Source organism: Canis lupus, chromosome X, assembly GCF_003254725.2.
Source record: "Canis lupus dingo isolate Sandy chromosome X, ASM325472v2, whole genome shotgun sequence".
NCBI classification, from domain to species: Eukaryota; Metazoa; Chordata; class Mammalia; order Carnivora; family Canidae; genus Canis; species Canis lupus.
In genome coordinates, this window is record NC_064281.1 from 96,324,382 (window position 1) to 96,344,024 (window position 19,643).

Sequence of the window (19,643 nt, forward strand, 5' to 3'; positions counted from 1 at the left end):
TTTCTCTTTGGGATGATGAAATATTCTGGAAATGGGCAATGGTGATAGTCGCACAACACTGTGAATGTACTTAGTGCCACTGAATTGTACATTTAAAAATAGTCAAAGCAGTAAACTTCGTTACTTATCTTTTACAAGAATTAAAAAAAAATCCACTGTGGAGTCCTGGGTGGCTCAGTCGGTTAAGCATGATCCAGGTCATGATCTTAGGGTCATGAGATCGAGGGTCATGATGGGCTACATGCTCGTGGAGCCTGCTTAAGATTCTCTCTCCCTCTCCTCTGCCCTTTGCCCCTGCTCTAGTGTGCACCCATACTCTCCCTCTCTCTCTCTCTCAAAAAAAAAATTCTACTGCATGACTATCAGCATTTATTAAACCATTCCCCTTCCAATTGGACATTTCAGTTTCCCCAAATTCTTAAAAAATAAAAATAAGAGTATGATTTAAAAACTGTATATCCTTGGGGCATCTGGGGGACTCCGTTGGTTGAGTGTCAGATTCTTGGTTTTGGCTCAGGTCATGATCTCAGGGTTGCGAGATTAAGCCCCGCCACCCCACAACGGGTTCCATGCTCTGCGCTCAGCACCGAGTCTGCTTGAGGTTTTTTTCTCCCTCTCCCTCTGTTCCTCCTACCCCCCTCTCTAAAATAAATAAACAGAATCTTTAAATATTAAAAATATAAAATTGTATATCCTTCGAAAATAAAATAAAAAGCTGCTTACCACTTTGAGGATTCAAAATATGATGCTTATTCAGTGACCAGCCTCCTAGGTTAGAAGCATCCATCTCAAAACCTTGTAAGATGACTGTCCTTTTCTCCCAGAGAATAAAGTCAGGGCATGTTTCATATTCATATCCCACAGATACTGCAAACAAAGAGTTAATACATTAGAGAATTTTAAAGTATTGGCTTCATGTTTACACTGGTTGATAATTCTGTGGATATTGCATTTGTTATCGAATCCTGATCTGGGTTGAAATTTGACTGCAAATGCCTTTCCCCTCACATGGTACAGCAGAGCACCTAGCATAGCATTGGCATCCAAAAGTGAACATCAGCCAGTGCATAGCGGATACATACATGTGTGAGTGATTGAGTGTGTGCTGTCATTAGGTGTGTACCATATGTTTATGGATATTAAGCTTTGGGCTTTTGGGGTTGGAGGCTGTACTGTAAAGCTCTCTGAAGGCGTAAGCTATGCTGATATAATTTCTTTCTTTACCTTTCTAGGAGAGGCGCAGGGAGGGCTGGTTTCTTATCTCTCTAGAGTGCAAAATGCACTTAGGAAGCTGGTTTTGGAGTACTGGGTCACTTATACAACACACGAGACTAATAAAAATCGATTTGCCCATTTTATATTTTCTTTTGTGCTAACTGGCCTTCAGTTTGCCAAGAAGTCTGAGTTCGCTTAGAGCACTGTAAGTGTAAATTCCACCTTGTGCACATTATATTTTGGTTTCTGCATATAGCTAACCAATGGGATATCACCCACCATTTGGCTTCAACTCTTATGGAGCACAGATGTTGTGCATTAAACTTGGAACCCTGGAATGCCACTAAAATGGGAAGTGCTTCTGCTCTACAGAAATATGTCTAGCTCATGTACACCAAATACCAGGCATTTCCTCAGTTGGTAAATCTGCTTACCTGTTCAGGAACCCCAGATTTCTGGTTCTCGAATTTACAATGCTTTCTGTCCTCATGATGATCTAAGCCTGAGAGTTCTGGCTCACGATGCTGCACACCCTGAAGCTGCTTCCCCCCTTTCTGGCAGCTTACAATATCCCTAGCTAGGAGTTGGCCATTGCTTTCCAGCATCTGTCTCTACCTGACTCTTTACATGCCCCTGGAGGAATCATTCCTTCTTTTGGCATTTGGTTATGAAAACTGGTAATGAGAATGTGTGTTTAAACAATGCTGGAACAATAGGTCCTAAGATGAAAAATCAAAGCAAACTGGTTTTGGTATTTGGCAGTGTGTGAAGGGAAAAGATGGTAATTTTAGTCAAACTGATTTATATGTTCGTGTGTGTGTGTGTGTGTGTGTGTGTGAGAGAGAGAGAGAGAGAGAGAGAGAAAGAGAGAGCATATGCACAGAGAAGCCAAAAAGTCCTTATGATCATGAATATACAACTCTCTAACGTTGTGGATCATCTGTGGCCAATTTTAAATAATAGGTTGGCTTCTTTTTGTCCTGTGCTGTATCAAAGCTTTAATTAAGATCTTATAGGGCCACCTTCACTGGGTGTGTGACCTGAGCAGTTGCACAGGGGCCCATGCTTGGAAGGGTCCCCTGCTTTGTTTAATGCTCTGCTGCCACTGCCTTGAAATCCTTAATTTTTAACACGAGACTCTGTTATTTCCATTTAACACTGGGCCCTGCAAATTATGGGGATGCCCTTGCACCCTGCCATCAGCTGCCATGCCATCAGCATGAAGACTCATGGAATGCAAACTCATTTTATTACTGGCCCTAACCAAGCATTATTAGCAAAGGAGATCAATGAGGAGCTGGAAAGACTAATAGCAAAATGGAAATAATTTCTAAATAGAAATTAGTTCGGGATCATCCCGTGTCAATGCTGTTGTCTATTATGTTGGATGGAAACAGAGAATTTCAGTGATGAAAAGGATCTCAAAAGTGTTCTAGTTTAGGTTACAGTCATGGCACAAATCATTGCTGTCTACAATCTCCTCGATATCTTATCATGGGCTCCAATGCTTGCTAAACAACTCTGGGAGTGTGGAAAGAGTTGGTTTTAGAGCTAGAGTCAGAAAAGACTTCAACTTTTGGGTCTGCCATCAACTAGCTGTTCCATCTCAGACAAATTATTCTGCATCTCTGAGAATCATGTTCTTCACTGGTATGAAAGTCAGAGTGGGGCACGATGGACTAGAATTAATGATTTTTAGACCCTTTTGGGTCAGGGAAACTTTTATGAATTTGATAAAAGTTAAGAGTCTTCTTCCTAGATTTCTTCCTAGAAATATGCAGATGAGGGGCACTTGGGTGGCTCAGTCAGTTAAGCACAGCTTTCAGCTCAGGGTCCTGGGATTAAGCCCTGCATCTTGCTTCCCTGCTCAGCAGGGAGTCTGCTTCTCCTGTTCCATAGTCCTCTGTCCCTCCCCTGCTCGTGCTCTCTCTCTATCTCTATTGAGATATAAAATCTTTAAAAAAAAAAAGAAAAAATGCAGATGCAGACAAAATTTTGTATGTAATTCTAGGAGGTTCACTGACCTCCTGAAATCCAAATAGAGATCTCAGATCAAAGACTTTTGCATTAGATAATTTTAATAGTGCCCCTTGAACACTAACACTCTATGATTCCAAAGTGTATTTTTTCAAGATTGTATCTGATCGATTCTAGTTGGGGATTAAACCCAAAAGCTAAGGAGAGCACCGTATCTCATGTTGGCAAAATCAGGTGGTGAGAACGCATACTTAGGGCCATGTTGGTATGTAGAATAACACAGTTTCGGCTCCTCTTGCCAACATTTAAAAGTTTAAAATAATCACAGTGACAATTACAAGTTCCCTGAAAGCCATCATCTCCTTCCCTACCATTGTCAGGGTCTGCTTTTTGTACATTGTAAGCCTTGTGAGCTCCCCTAGAATCCCTTCTCCGGAAGGTGATTATGCAGTTTTGCAAATAAGTAGTGTGCCCTGGTGACCTCCAATGGTGGTTTGGAGCCAGATTTTTTCCCTCTGAGTAACAGTTAAAGATCCTCCTCACTCTGTGGCAGGAAATGCTTTTATAAAGTATCAATTAAAGAGTTCTCAATGCAATGGTAATGAGACATACTCTTTTCACCTCATATCTGCTCTCTGAATTGCTCTCTAGTCCACAACAAAAAAGTGCATTGGCTGCAAACCCCACAATGATATTATTTTTTTCCCCTAGTCATAGCAAATAGCAACAAGGCAGCCACTTAATAAGTTCCCTCTAATTTTTATTAGGTTTACTTTCTTGGGAGAAAGCTCTATGAGCTAATAAAGTTATAATTTATACTTAAGACTTGTCCAAAGTTTCAACTAACTTTAATGAGAATGGCTGTGTGTTGGGATATTTTTGCATGTGGCTTCTTGTTCGGAGTAGCAAGGCAAGGTTTCTTTCTGACAGCATCCCACTTTAACATAATCTTGGAACTTGCAATTGGCTTATGAGAAGGCAGACTTTTCACCCCACAGAGCTGAGCTACTCTCCAAGTGCACAGGAAACTGGCAAATACAGAAGCAACCAATCCTAGACTTCTCTCATGGAAGCAGACTGTAATGCACTAAATGCCTACTCTTTTTCCTATAATTAAATATAGGGGGAAAGGGGCTATTCGGGGGCTGGCAATGAAAATGCTGAGCCCCCACATTATACTCTGGTACTGTGACAGCTGAGTCTCAGCTATAAGCAGAACAGACCACTACCATCTCTCAGGGCAGCCTGTTGCCTATCACATCTGGTCATCAACATAGCACGGTTCAGGCTGCAGATTCAGCATCTGGTGCTCTGGAGTGGGGATTAGGAAGAACAGTGTAAGAGGAAGGAAAAAATAATTATTCGTCAACATTATAGAGGAGCTGCAGAAGACACACTGGTCTGGCAGTGGGCCGAGATAAGTAAGGAAGGGGAGTCCCTGACTATCCTTCCCAGGAGCTGGTATAGTGTGGTCCCATGCTGGAATGTATTATCTTGGGAAAGCAGGTGAGAAAAGAGCCATTAGTATAGCAGAATATGTTCTCTGAATGATGTGACTGCCTCCCTTGTGATACCCTTCATTCTGCCTGGATTTCTGTCTTCCTATGCTTTTCCCTCACCCCTCCACAGAGATATTAATGGGACGTTTCTTAACCAAGAGTCATTGATGGTCAAGGTAGGACTGTTACATTTACAGAGGCCTCGGTCTGGTCACAGGATTGCAGCTTTGACTTCACTGTCAGTCATCTTGCAAATACACTGGCTTATGAAGAAGACTTCCTTATACTGGTTTATGAATAAAGATTGCGGCTTGCTTCCCCAAAGTCATTGGACATTGGAAAACAGAACTGAATGACCATTCTACTTCTCTGGGCAGCATCATTTGTATAATGTAAGAAGGCGGAGGACCACCGTGCCCCTTACATCCAATTCAGTGACTGTTGAATCATCTATAAGCGCTGGGATAGATTGACACTAAATAGCCAAGGTAAAGACGCTATGCAAGGAAGCTAATGTGCAAAATATGACAAGATCAAGCAGATGATTTTCAACAGCTTCAGGCTAAGGCTTCAGAAATCATAATGGTTGCATTTATGAAGGCAATACATAATTAAAAGTAGTCTGATAGTGTGAGAAACTGACATGTTACCTCACAAACTCAAGGAACAACTAAAAATAATTTCATGACATTTAGGAGGTAACAAACAACAAGATGAAAACTTTTTTATCCAAAAGGAATCATTAAGTAGAACAATAAACATTTCCCGTTCTTTGAAAATCATAGATCAATGCAAAACAACAACAAACAAGAACAACAAAGGACAAGAGACCTAAGGAACCAAGTGAAGGCCATGGCCACAGCAGACCAAGACTATAGATACAATGCTATCTATTGAGAACGGGCATGTGCTCTTAGAACTTCTACCTTTTCCTATTCTCTGCTGATTTATCATAGGATAGGATGACTCCAGAGGCTCCTCAGTTTGACACATTGCCCAGTGGCCTGAAATGCTTTGTTGATTTATCTATTATTCCTGGCTCACTAGGAGTGTCAGAATCAGCTGCTGAATTTTTATCAAATGCTTTTTCAGCACTTATGGAAATATTCACATAGTTTTCTTTTTTAATCTATTAAGGTGGTGAATTATGGCAATAGGCTTCCTAAGGTTGAAACATCTTTGTGATCCTAAAATAATTTTAACTCTATTTGGAGCACTTGGGTGGCTCAGTCATCTAAGTCTTTGACCCTTGGTTTCAGCTCAGGTCGTGATCTCAGGGTCATGCAGTCAAGCCCTATGCTAGGCTCCACACTCGGGAGGTGGGAGTGGGGGAGTCTGCTGGAGTTTCTCCCTCTCCCTTTGCTCCTCCCCCACCGTCAAATAAACAAATAAATAAATCTTTAAAAAGTACTTGTTATAATATATTATTTTTTAATGAAGCACTGGATTTGATTTGGTAATACTTAGGATCTACACCCTAGCAGTTTATAAAAATAAGGTTCAGACATGATAGCGCTAAAAGGAAGGTAGTTAAATGAAGAAAAAGTATAGTAAGAAGAGTAAACAGTGTCCAGCAGTGAGGTAGCCACACAATACTTTTGCCAAGAGGTCCTGTACACTGAAATCTAATATAATGAGATTTTTTTTCCTGGCTGCTTTGTTCGAGCCCAGCTGCATAGAAGTGGACCTGGAACCTGGATGATCTAGGTGCCATGAAGGCTGGACAATGTGGCTCATATTTGTGAGTGCCTTCATGTACCTGGGCACAGCTCTCCTCTCCCTTGGCAGGCACGTCATCCCATTATATAGGCAAGGTTAAGAGGTCCGCTCTAGCCTCTGCCCTTGTTCATTTGTTCAGTCATTCAACAAATATGCAATATTTAATGGGTATCTCTTGTTGTCAGGAACTGGAGATATGAGGATAAAGAAGACAGAACAAGACAGCACTTCCCCCTACCACTGCCACCCCTACCCCCCACCCATGCAGCTCGCATTCTAGTGAGAGGAAAAAACATAAAACAAAACCAACACACATACAAAGTGATAAATGTTATGATGGGAAAATGAAGTGTTTTAGTGGCGAGTGTAACAAGAGAATTTAAGGTGGAATGGAGAAATAAGGAAAAGCTTCTTTGTGCAGAGGGGGATTTATCTTATGAAGTACAGGGAGGAGCATTCTAGAGAGAGGACAGCATGTGTGCAAGGCCTTGAGGCTTGGTATCTTTGGGAGATTTAAAAAAGGTCAGAGTGGCTAGAGGGTTGATTTCTCTCTAGAGTGTCAAAAATAAATGAAGAAAAACCCCTTCCCCCCTCCCAGTATGAAGTAAAACAAAAGATTACTATTCTCTAGCTGTACTGACGCCTTTTTCTTAGGAGAGGTTTTAGGAAATAGATTCACCTTGAATATGGACTGCTTATCTTTTAAAACATCGTGATTGATTTAAAGGGATACAATGTTATAATGGAAATAAGGGGACTGTTATTTAATGACTCAGCAAACCTTTACTGAGCTGCTCTATGTGCCATGCAGGTGATCCGCTGAGCACTGCAGATATGGGGGATATTACACAGAGCAGGATGATTTGTCATGTGAGAGAAGCCAGACCCTGGAGGGTTACCTACCTTTTGGAACTTTCATCCATGGCCTCCTTAATACTATCACAAAAATAATATCACCTTACATTTGTCTGATGCGCAACAGTTAAATACATTTTTGTGTCTCAACTAATTTGAAGACTCACAAAAACCTACTAGGAAGATATATTTACTCCCATTTGATAGATGAGATGATAGAGTCAGGGAGGTAGAGTGACTAGTTCAAGGTCATCTGGCTAGTAAATGGCAGAACCAGAGCTAAATCCAGTGACTCATAAGCAAAGGCTTCTTCCTGTGATGCTAGATCACAGCTAGTAAGGGCAAGACCCACAATTCAGAAGCGCTAAATAAATAACGTTTCATTTGCTCTGAATTAAAGAGATTAAGGATTGGAAGGAGGCCAGGGTTAGCCTTGAAGAAGTACCGTGTATTCTGGTTGGCCAAAAACAGCACCCAGTTATGCTGTTGTTTTGATGTTATTATGAACAACATCCTCTTTTACTCTCAAAAGTCTCTTGGTTTGAATGATAAATTATATGGTCACCCAGTCTTCGAGAAATATCTCCATATAGCTCTGGCTAAGGGTTGGTAGAGGGGACCAGGAGGCAAGAACAATCATAAATACAGACTTGGAAAATAGGACATATGGTCTGGAAAACCATTTAAATTGTCTGTCTCTTGACTATGTCATCTTACCAATGGCTTTCAGATTGTTATGCCTGAAAGCCATTTGTGATGCGGCACACACACGGGGAGAGACACACATACACGTACACACACGTACAATTGAAACCAAGTTCTCCAAAACAGTACTCTCTTAATAGCTTTACATTCTGGTATTTTCAATTCTATTCACTTTTGTTCTACTCCACTCTATTCCATTCTACTCCATTAAAAAAATACTGGTTGACTCCCCAAATGGATTTTTGTAATCTACTAATGGGTGTGACCAGTAGTTTGAAACGGGCATGGACCACTTGCTTACCAGGATATCAGAGTCATTTAAAAACTCTGGTAGGCTCTAGGCACTCTCATTTTGGAGGTCCTATCTCACATCTTGTCAAACATACTAAAATGGATATAACCCACAATCCATACCCTGCATTAAACATAGTTCATATGTAAGCGTAAAAATCTAGAAGTAGTTGATGAGCTGACATAATGCTTCATTTTGTAGACATTTATTTAAATTTTTATTAATGTTGATTTTCTGGTTTTCTTTTCATATTTCGGTGCCAATATACTTATTTTTCAGATTGCAAACATTTTCTCAGGCCCTTGAAAAACTCATATCCTTGGTGCTACGCCTATAAAGCTGAATGGATAAAACAGCCCTGCTCTCAGTTAACGATTATGAATTCATGAGTGGAGAGAAATGATGAAAGATTATTATCTCTGCTAGCTTCTTTGACAGAAAGCCACTGGGGCGTTGAATTGGGTGCTCGGTAAGGTGGGTTGGTCAATTTAGTGAAGAGAGGCAGCAGTGAAAGGCATGCAGAACTCAGGACCCGGAGATCTGAATTTGAATTCTTGCTCTGTAGAGGACTTTAGGCAAGTCACTTGCTCTTTCTGAACCTCAGTTTCCCCCTCTGTAAAATGAAGATCATATTCACCGCCCTATGCCTACCAGGCAGGAATGTTATAAGGATTAAAATGAGATAATGTACATGAGAGTACTTTGCAAACTGTAAAGCACTACCCATTTATTATTAAAATATTCCGTGGCTGCGAGTTTTGTGGCTGCCCAGCCTGCGTAGGTTTTACTGAAGGGAAATTTATGAACACTGAAGCATCATTCTCGGCAATGTTTCGTGTGCACAAAGCAATCGTAGCTTAGCACCTATTACTATTAATGTTCCCTTGTTTCTCTCAAACACAATTTAGACAGACTCCTATGCACTGCGAACCTTTAGGAAGTCTAGTTCTCCCTGCAACACCACTCTTTCTTGCCAAACTACTGTACTAAATAATTATGCAATTGTTGTTGCCAATAACCTTGAAAAAAAATAAAATTGTTTATAGCAGTGCTACTACAGGCAATGGCTGATTTCCTGAACTTCCAGGACTCTGAACCGCTGTGATTTAATTTAATTAAAACGAAGACTGGGTAGAATGCATTATTACATATTGATAATGTATGCAGGCCCAGGCGGACATGGGGAATTATTTTGACAAAATTCATATAATGGATGCAGATCAGAGCCCCCGAACAAGCCAGTTTGTCCAATTAAATAAGCCATCTCTAGAATTTTAACAGGACTCTGAACTTAACAATGATTTTTTTTACATTGTTTTGCAAGCAGCAGAGTTGGGAAAGAAGCTAAGTAATATACAATGATTTCCACACATCATACCTCATTTAGAGCTAGAGAATCAAGTACTAGGGCCAAATTATTTCAAATGCACAGATGGAGTTTTTTTAGCAGGGAGTCTTGTCTGTGTATCAGACAGCAAAATCTTTAAGCCGGATGAGCTAGTGATTCTGGTTTTTGTACTGCAACCCTGGGGGTGATTTTCCTCTTCTTCTACTTGATCAATATTGTACTTGGATTAATCAATCTTATCAGTTGCCATTGATACTTCGCCAAAGAAGTAGTTCACACAATCTCTGTTGGTAATTTATTCACTCTGGTATTGTCCTTCCACTTGTGAAATCTGTTGCAGTTCCAAAAAAAAAAAAAAATGATGGGATACTCTAGGATCTCAAGCACTCCTTTCTCACTGTGGCTGCCCCTCAACCCTCAATTCCTCTTTTGAGACACCCTAGCCCTTAGGGATGACATCAATTCCCCACAGCTGAGCTACATGCGAAACAAGGTCCACATTTCAAACTAAGTGGGCATTGCAATTTAGATATTCACCATCACTTCGAATTCAGCTTAATAGCTGATCTCCTCTTTCTCTATCACCCAGAAATGGGTGTAACAAGGGTTCATATTTACCTGGCATGAAAAGTAAGAAGAGTGGGAGAACTTTCTAGTCATAGTTTTTACCAAAATTCTTGCTATAACTGGGACAGTATGAGTATTGGTCAAGGTTTGTTTCCTATTATTATTGCAACAAATTACCACAAGCAAAGGCTTCAAATGAGCCAGATTGTCATCTTACTGTTACGGAGGTTAAGAAGTCTGAAATGGGTCTCACTGAGCTAAAATCAGGTTTTAGCTCATCTTAGCAGGCTGCATTCCTCCTGGAGGCTCGAAGGAGACTCTGTCTTCTTGACTTTTCCAGCTTCTAGCAGCCACCAACAACCTTGTTTCTTGGTTCCCTTCCCTCATCTTCAAGGCCAGCAATATTTCACCCTGCTGTGCCTTTCTGCTATAGTTATACCTTCCTCTAACTCTGGCCTCCCCTTCTGAGTCCATCTTCCACTTTCAAGGACACTTGTGGTGACATGGGGCCCACCTGGATAATCCAGGATAATCATCCCATCTCAAAGTCAGCTGATCAGCAACCTTAATTCTCTTTTGCCACATAACATAATATATTCACAGATTCCGGGGATGAACATCTTTGGCGGCTGGTGGTCATCATTCTTCCTACCAGAGGGCCATCCTAGGACCTCTAAATCTGAAGCAAACCTGCGAAATGTTATATAGAGCACCATTGTCACTATCTGGTGTAAAATGTAGTCTGTTTTTTCTTGCATTAGTTAAGAGATTATAAAATATGGGCAGGAGTACATCTAAATATTTTCTTCATTTTTGGTGAGATTCACTCATCTCTATTAAGGTATGAGCTCATACCAGTGGTCACACACTTGATCCCTTTGTCTTCACTCATTTATGACTTGAACTATTTATTGTCTCTTGTATTCTTTAAGATGCTCACAGTTCATCTGCAGAGAATTAGAATCTCTGACTTCATTCTACGACCTGCTCTAATGTTTTACCACTGGCAAGAAATTCTCTTAGTCTCCATGCATATGGAAATGCAGACAAGGTAGTAAATAAAATCTCTTTAACCATGATGATCAAGGACATTCCCTGCAAGGCAAATAATCCATATTCCATCTTAGGCACCATGCTTGAAATTATTTTGACTATTTTGCTTGAGACCTTTGCCACATTCTTTCTCTACCCTAAAAAAATATGTCCTTTAAGTGCACATAAAATACCATGAATAATACTTTTGTTTCCTGTCTCTTTGGATATATCTGAGTAGATCAATTTTCGTTTGCTTTTGTTACTTTATTAGCCTTAAAAATGAACCAACAGCATATATTTTAGCATTTTAATTAAGGTCATTTTATAGTCAGAAGGCTTCAGGATGTTTTGATAAGGAATATGATCGTAGAAATAGAATGCAAACCAATACCTATAGGCAAAAGTAGGAATGGGGGCTTCATCACTTGTGTATATACTAGAAAATCTTTGCTTTTCTTTGTGTTTTAGTTGTTTATTCAATAATCAATGGGCATATTAGAAGCTAAGTCATTTAGAGTGCTTAACTACAATATGGAAGAAAATTTTAGAATCTTTAGCACTGGAGTTATTTAAAAGAAAGAGAAGTAACACTTTTACGCATAAAGTAAGGTTGATAAAATGGTGCAGACACTGTGGAAAACAGTTTGGTGGTTTCTCAACAAGTCAAACACAGAATTCCCATATGATCCAACTGTTCTACTCCTAGGTATATTTCCCCAAGAACTGAAAACAGATATTCAAACAAATGCTTGTATGTGAATGTTCATAGCAGCACTACTCATAATATCCAAAAGGTGTAAAACAGCCCAAATGTCCATCAGTTGATGAACAAATAAACAAAATGTGGTGTCTATGCAACGGAATATTATCCAGTCATAGAAAGGGATGAAGCACTGACACATGTATGGCACGGATGAGCTCTGGAAACATTATGCCAAGAGAAAGAAGCCAGACATAAAAGACTACATATTGCATGATTCTATTTGTTTGAAATACTCAGAAGAGGTAGACCAGAAAGTAGATTGGTGGTCATCAGGGAGGGAGGAGTGGTGAGTGACTGCTGGTGTGTGTGGGGGTGCTACTTTGTAGGGTGATGATGAAAATGTTCCAGAATCTGATACTGGTAATAGTTGTACAATGCTGTAAAAATACAAAAAATCACTCAATTGTACACTTTAAATGGGTGAACTCTGTGGTATGTGAATTATGTCTCAATGAGGCCGTTATTTAAAAAAGTAAGGTTGCACTGCATTTATGTGAACCCTGGCAAGAAATGGCTGCTAGACATTGTCTCGGTGAGCTCTTCCTGAGAGTACTGGGTAAACTGCTAAGTGTCATAACTTAAGAAAAAAGTAAAAACAAACGAACAAAAAAAGGCAATGACCCCACAGGGATTCTAGGAAGGGTAATAGGGAATTGGAAAACAAAGACCTATGGAGAAAAGTTAGAGGATTTTGGTTTATCCCAGGGCAGCAAAGGTGTTAGGCTAATATTCTGGAGAAAACATCCTGGAGACAGGTTTGAGTATTCACCAGTCAAGGTCATGGCAGGAAACACACATCACACTCAAGTGTTCATGCATAAAGTCAGATGAAGGGGCTATTTACAATAGCACGAGCAGAGTTAAGGGAATCGATGAGGGATGGTGACCCACTCAGGGACTGGCAACAGTGAGCAGCCTCCTGGGTTTGCAGGGGCAAAGGGAGGGAATGATGATACAGAAGACCAGACAGCTTGGGGACGTAGAGGAGGATCTCCAGGATAGGAGCCACCATCTTCTAATGTAGTTGTTGCTAGAACTGCAATGAGGCAGGGAGAGGGGTAAATACTCTGACTTCCTTCTCCTTCCACCCTGCAGTCTCTAGATGGTGCCATCCATTGACCTCATCAAATAGGAAGCCAGAGAGTAAAGGAGTCCAGGCAATGAGGTCCCTAGAAGCCAGTCTCTCATAGCACAGAGAAGGGCAGAGAAGAGATTGTGTGTGTGTGTGTGTGTGTGTGTGTGTGTGTGTGTGTGGCAAGGAGGGAAATGGAGAATAACTGAGTGCTTGTCTGTCTTTTTTTTAAGATTTTATTTATTCATTCATGAGAGACACAGAGAGAGAGGCAGAGACACAGGCAGAGGGAGAAGCAGGCTCCCTGTGGGGAGCCTGATGTGGGACTCGATCCCAGGACCCCATAATCATGACCTGAGGTGAAGGCAGATGCTCAAACACTGAGCCACCCAGAAGTCCCTGAGTGCTTGCCTGTTATACCCAGTTCCCTACTAAAAGAAGCCGAGACAACAAATACCTGGGCAGCCTCCATGCTTTATACCTTGTGATCCCAATACACTGGCCACCAGCAGAAATGCCAAGATGATACCAGTGCTGAACGTCTGTTGAGTGCTTACCATGTGGGAAGCACTTTACATTACTCATCCTGTTTAATCCTCATATTATAATAACCTATGAATGCTATGAGTAGCATTCTCTTTATGATACCCATTTTATAGATGGAGAAACTGTGGCTGCTGGGGATTAACTAATGGACCCAATGTTTCATAGTAAGTAGATGAGTGATGATGTGAATCCAGGAAGGGAGTCTGGCTCCAGAGTTGTTCTCTTAACCACTATACTCACTGAAACGGGTCAAGTAGGAGTCCATAGGCTGGCCAACAACCTTGATGGTAGTCAGCTCAATGGTAGAGCTCTGTTTAGGGTGTTTACTCTATAGCTGACACAATCTGATATTCTCTCTAAGAGTAATCTGGATGCAAAATACATAGCAAGTCACCAGACCGTGGGGTTTGAAAAGCCAAGAGAAAGGGAGGGTAGTTAATGTCAGAGGAGACGTGAGGAATTCTGGCATCAGTAGAGCCAAGTCACCATGGAGGGAGGCAGTGGCCTCTTGCTGCAGAGAGGACAACAAGGGCTGTTGCTAAGTTGACAAAGCAGGTTCGGGCTTTCTAGAACCATAAGATATCTTCAGGAAGGCTGCAGTTTGCTGATGCCTTTTCCTGATCTTTCTTACTTCCCCATGTCTTTACAATAACTCCTCACTAATTGAGGACATCTGAACCATTCTATGTTTCTTGCATTCTAATAAAGTCCAACAGAGATGAATTAATTATTTAAATATATGAGAATCTCTTGGGCAAAGAAGAGTTACTGGTCTTTTTCTCCCACCTCTATTAGTTTTCCTCTGGAAAGAAAGGGAGGAAATTGACACACCACAGTCTAAAAGATAAATGTCAGTTATATGGGAATTATTCCATGATAGACACTTCCAAGGGAGGATATGAAAACATCTCCTCTGGAGAGGTTTAAAAATAGTCTTCTCATCTGTCCAAGGGTGGTTTCCATGAGATATTGCCTGAAGGCACAAGAATCAATGGCTCCCAGCTGTGGCTCCACCGACCTGTGTCAGGTCCCTTAGGAAGTTTTCACTGTCTTCTACAAGGTGAGAGAAAAAAAGACCTTGCTGTCTGTCTGTCTGTTTGTCTCTCTCTAAGCATCAGTGTTAGATTGCTTACTGTCATTTTTAAAAGACAGAATATTCTCTTTTTTGATGTTAAGATACCCCCTCCTTGATGAAATTATGGTAGCAGTGAGTAGTAGATTGTAGTAGGTTTTTTCTTCTTTCTTTTTAAGATATTCTTACTTGGCAAAATAAAAAGTTGGCAAATCTGTTTCAGTCTAATTTTTTAAAATGTCATTTGTCTGACAGAATTAAATATCTGAAAACTGTAGGCCCAGAGGACTTCTAAAGGTCCCTACTATCTGGAAGATCCTAGGTTTTAAAGTCTTGAAATAAAAGAAAATTAAAAGGACAAGGAAGGTGAGATGATTTCTTTTTGCATTTAACCTACTGAAGTAACAAGTTAATGGAGTCTAACTATCTTAGACAGAAGAGATAATAAGTGGAGATGCCTATAAGTTAAAATTTTGTAGTTTCTAAGTGGAAATGACAGTCTAAATGTCAAACCCAAAAACATGACCAAAAGAACGCCACACCAAAGGTCACAGTTAGAAGGCAATATTCAGCGCTGGAGACAGTTACAAGTCAGAGTGTGTGATGCCACTGGTACGCAGCCATCCTGAAAGGAGAACTAAACTAGCTTTGAAGCAAAAATGTGTCAAAAGGGAACACTAAGTAGGTCCAAGGATAGTGGTTTGAATGAAAAAAGGCTTTCGATCCCTTAAATAAAAGAAAACCGTTATTTTCCCATACATAATGTTTCCACATACAAATTAATATGCAACCAGTATTTTCTGTTTTGTGAACATAATGCTGCTATTTGCACAGAATTAGTTCAACATACCCAAAGCCTCCGCCAGGCCCCAAACCTTCTGTCCATAGATGTCGGTCTTGTTCCAAGCAAACGTGTAGATGAGATTAACTGCAGCAGGAAACCACTTCTGTGTGAGTCGCCCTTCCACAGCTACCGTGAGGTGTACTTTTATCATTCCCATAGGAATGGTTGAGTGTGTCAGAAGGATCCGGAGCAAGGTTTTATATCCAGGGGTGCGGCTGCTCAGGTAACTCAGCCTCACAAAGCTGGAAGGAATGGGGATCTCCTCTTGTACCACCTGAAAGACAAAAAAGCCCAAGTGGCTCGATAGGTGGTCACGGGTAGATAAGGCTATTGCATATACTTTCTTGTCTTAGAAACACACCAAAAGAGAGAGGTTAAAGGGATCCTGTGGATGCCAAGGCAAGAATCTTTGTGAGGCTGTGTGACCATAGGTCTCAAATTTTGCACTGAAGCTGCATGAGGACAAGACATCCAACCAACCCTGAGGATTGTGCTCATTTTTTCCCTGCCAGGAAAGGCAGCGAAAAGAACAATTTTAGTTTTTTAACAGTGTTCCCAAAATTGCTTAGTAGGAGTTGGAAAAGATCACACTACTGAATGTCAAGCATTTCAGTGCTATGGGCTCCATTGAGAGGTCTTTTTCTTAAATACACATACACAAAATCTTGTTTGGTGTGTTAAGTCATATATCATAAAACCATTGCTGTAATCCTTATTCAGGACAGGCTCTCTAAGAGGAAGGACTCCAGGCTCAGCGAGGTGATGTTTTATGACAGAGATTATGGTTTCCCTAGAATTAATCTTTACTGATGCCATCAAACTTGTCTTCTTTGGACCTTTGGAATGACCTCGAGGGTCAATTTTTTTAATCAAATTTTGCTTACATATTTCTCTGTGCTTTGATGTACCAATAGCTCGGAACAGGTTTTTCCAAGTTGGCACCTGTGACTGAGAAGTAAATAACTCCCATTAACTCCTGTGCACATTTTATACTAAATGTGAATCCCAGAATGAAGCTACCACTTGGCTACTTTAACTGCTATCACTTATTTGTTTATTAGCACAGATGGAGTTAACCAAAAGTGGTCACTAAAACTGAATTTTGTGTTCCATAACTTTCAACTTTCAAAACCCAGCTGAAGAAAGAGCCTAGTCAATACTTTTAAGGTGACATGAATGGTGTGGATATTTTTGTTCCCCCACTCATTTTTAGCTCAGAACCATGTCGTTTCACCCTTTCCCAAGTGAGTGCATGTAGTAGAACTGGTTGTTAACCACATGGTATCTCATATTGTCCAAGATTTCTGGTCATTCTTTTTCTGGGGACACAAATTGCTTTTGTCTACTCTGCCCGATTTTTCTTCCTCTACATTAGCTGTTTGATACCAGAGCTGTCCAATGGCTTTGTCTCCTTAGATGGTGGTAGAAATACAATAGTGAAGGACAGAGGGACACTTACCACCTTAATATTTCATTTCCCTACGGAAACACGCAGTCCTAGATCAGTTTGAAAACCTTTGCCCTGAAGAAGACTTGCGCTTCCTAGTGACAAGTATACAGAGACTGGTGTACCCATTCAATAAGCATGGTCTTGTTTTTTGCTCATTTCTAAGGAAAAACAATGGAAAAGACAGGAGGGGCAACTCATTGGACTCCTTTTCCCGTAGAGCACTATTTTTGTGAGTCTTTCACCAGTGGTATCCTCTGGTTATTACTAACAGCTGTTGGGAATGTTGTGGTGGAAGAAAAACCAATTCAGTCTTGGAGTGTCCATTTAGTTCCTCTTGAGTATACTTCTTGAATTCTGGATGTGTGTGACTGGGGTCCATTTTGGTGGCTTCTACACTTACCTATCATTAAAATGTTTGTATAATGTGATGGGAAAATTATACTATAGATGTTTGAATTGGCTTAGTACTGAAATGAACATGTTGAAGTCTCAAAAAATTTTTTAGGGACTATAAAATACCAAGGTTCAAAAATACATCTTCCTCTGACTATAAAGCTTGAACACTCAAAAGCAAAGCTTTAAACAAAACCCATACGCTTGAAAATTGCCTTTACCAAACACAGCTAAACAAGAGGCATTGTCATGACTTCTAAGAACAACGACAATGGATACAAACTAGACAATGGAAGAAAACTAGATTTCTTAAGGAGCTTTAATTTCAGAACCACAAACGGTCCCACCTCATTGATTATACTGTTATCACTATTGAGCTAGCTAGCAAGCTTTGTTCTTTAGAGCACAGTGTTCATTAGGTCAAGGTTTGGGGTTTAATTCTCATGACAGCTAGTTCATCTTGCTTTGTTCTATGGCTATAGATAGCACCCTATAGCCTTGGCCAATCACCTTGCAAACGTGTGCCAGAGAGATTACATTTGAAGGCTTCTCTTGATAAATGAAGGGCAGCCCATTATAGGGCTGGCAGAAGTACTAGGAAAGGGAATCCAGCCATTATACATCGTTGACCAGCCCCGCCATACTATGATTTTATACAGTCAAAGGCCAATGTACCCACCTGCAGCTCAGGAACAATAGTTCCCCTCTCTGGACAGGACCCTCCAAATGATGTGAGTGGTGAAGGAAGCACAATAGGGTTTGGGCTGATAAAGTTGGAGATGTCGCAGGATGGTGGGTCTGATACCACTCTTTGCATGGTTACTTTCTCTACCACAATGAACTGATTCCAAGGCAACCAGAGTGTTCTCTTCTCAGACAGGAAAGGTGATCGGTCAAAGATCAAGATGACAGAAATACCACCAATGGCTACAAGGTCAAAGCTGAGGAGGAAAAATATAAGACAGTTTCACCAAATGAACAACCAAAATAATGTGCAAGTTAAAAAATCAGTGATTTTTGTACACTTTCCTTCCTCTGGGACTCAACTATATCCATTTGTATTTCTGTTTTATAAATTTCCTCTAGCTAAACGTATGGATGACTTCTTTTCACTATCTAGTAGACTTCTGAGAAAAAAAAAACTCTGCATCACCAGTTGATATGCACCCCGAATTTGTAAACCAATTTTAATATTACCTTAAACAAAATCACTGCATGTATTTCTGCAAAGTCGTATTTTACCATTTAACATTCAGCAGTGTCTTTACTATAATACATTATTCATCCTCAAAAAAAAAAAAAAGATTCCTAAAATGTAACTGAAGAAAAGTAAAGAGCCGAAAGGTTAACTATCTTGTTCGGAGTCACAAACAGTGTCAGAAATCTGGTGGTGTCTTTGAGATGGCATTTGGAAAAGGTAGCAGCAGAGGAACGTTGTTCAGTGAAATTTGAACAGTACCATGCCTGAACCCTCCACATTTGCCCGTCCACTTCAGCTGCTGATTCTACTTGAAGTCTACATTTAGGATTTCTGGTTCCATCTAGGATGCCTCTTGGTTTCCTTTTGTAAGACAGCCTGTAATGGACCCTATCCATCTCTGCTGACAACACCTTCCATATCTCTGACAAAGCAAGACTACCTCTCCTATAAGCCAATTCTGTCCATCACTTGATGTGGTATCTGACATTACTCTTGCTTTGAAGCATAACACACTCAGATTTCAGTTCATTCTGCACTAGATGATTGTACCTTACTTCTCCTGTAAGCATAATGATGTCTTTGAGATAATGGACTTGAAAGCATTCAAAAAGCATAAAATACTATGTAAAAGTAAGATAATGATAAATTATTACTATTATATCATAAAATGGATAAAGGACAATATGATGCTTCATAATATTCAAAGCAACTAAAATCCACAGAAGAGAGATGTAAGCAATTCCCTGCATTAAAAGAAATATTTCTGTAAAACACTTTTTCAATGATAGAATGCCATGATAGGAAATCAGACTTAATTATGGATATCTCACCACTTTCTTCATATAACATTTATTATATTTACTATAGTATTGCCAATCAAATCTTGTTGCAGAAATCTTCCAGATAAAGATAAATGGACAGTAACAAAGGATGGCTAATACTGTATTTTTTATTGTTCCTTTTTTCAGTCAAGTAACTGTAATATTAAGGCAGTTTCCAAAAAGAGGATTCGAAGAACTACAATAGCTATAGAAAATAATCTAGGTTTGAACTAAAAAAGAAAGCCCAAGTGGCTTATGATTTAAGACAG

The 19,643-nt window shown here is 40.2% G+C and overlaps 1 protein-coding gene across 3 annotated transcripts in view; it reads right to left on the reverse strand.

The window, feature by feature from the left end:
- TENM1 (teneurin transmembrane protein 1) overlaps window positions 1–19,643 on the reverse strand; it is a 794,660-nt gene that overhangs the window by 125,371 nt on the left and 649,646 nt on the right. For all 3 annotated transcript variants that reach the window (XM_025431163.3, XM_049107241.1, XM_049107240.1), the window contains 3 exons: window positions 18,032–18,293; window positions 15,516–15,783; window positions 724–867 (listed from right to left, as the gene is read on the reverse strand). In XM_025431163.3, the coding sequence (XP_025286948.2) occupies window positions 724–867; window positions 15,516–15,783; window positions 18,032–18,293 (674 nt within the window). The remainder of the gene's footprint in view (window positions 1–723; window positions 868–15,515; window positions 15,784–18,031; window positions 18,294–19,643) is intronic.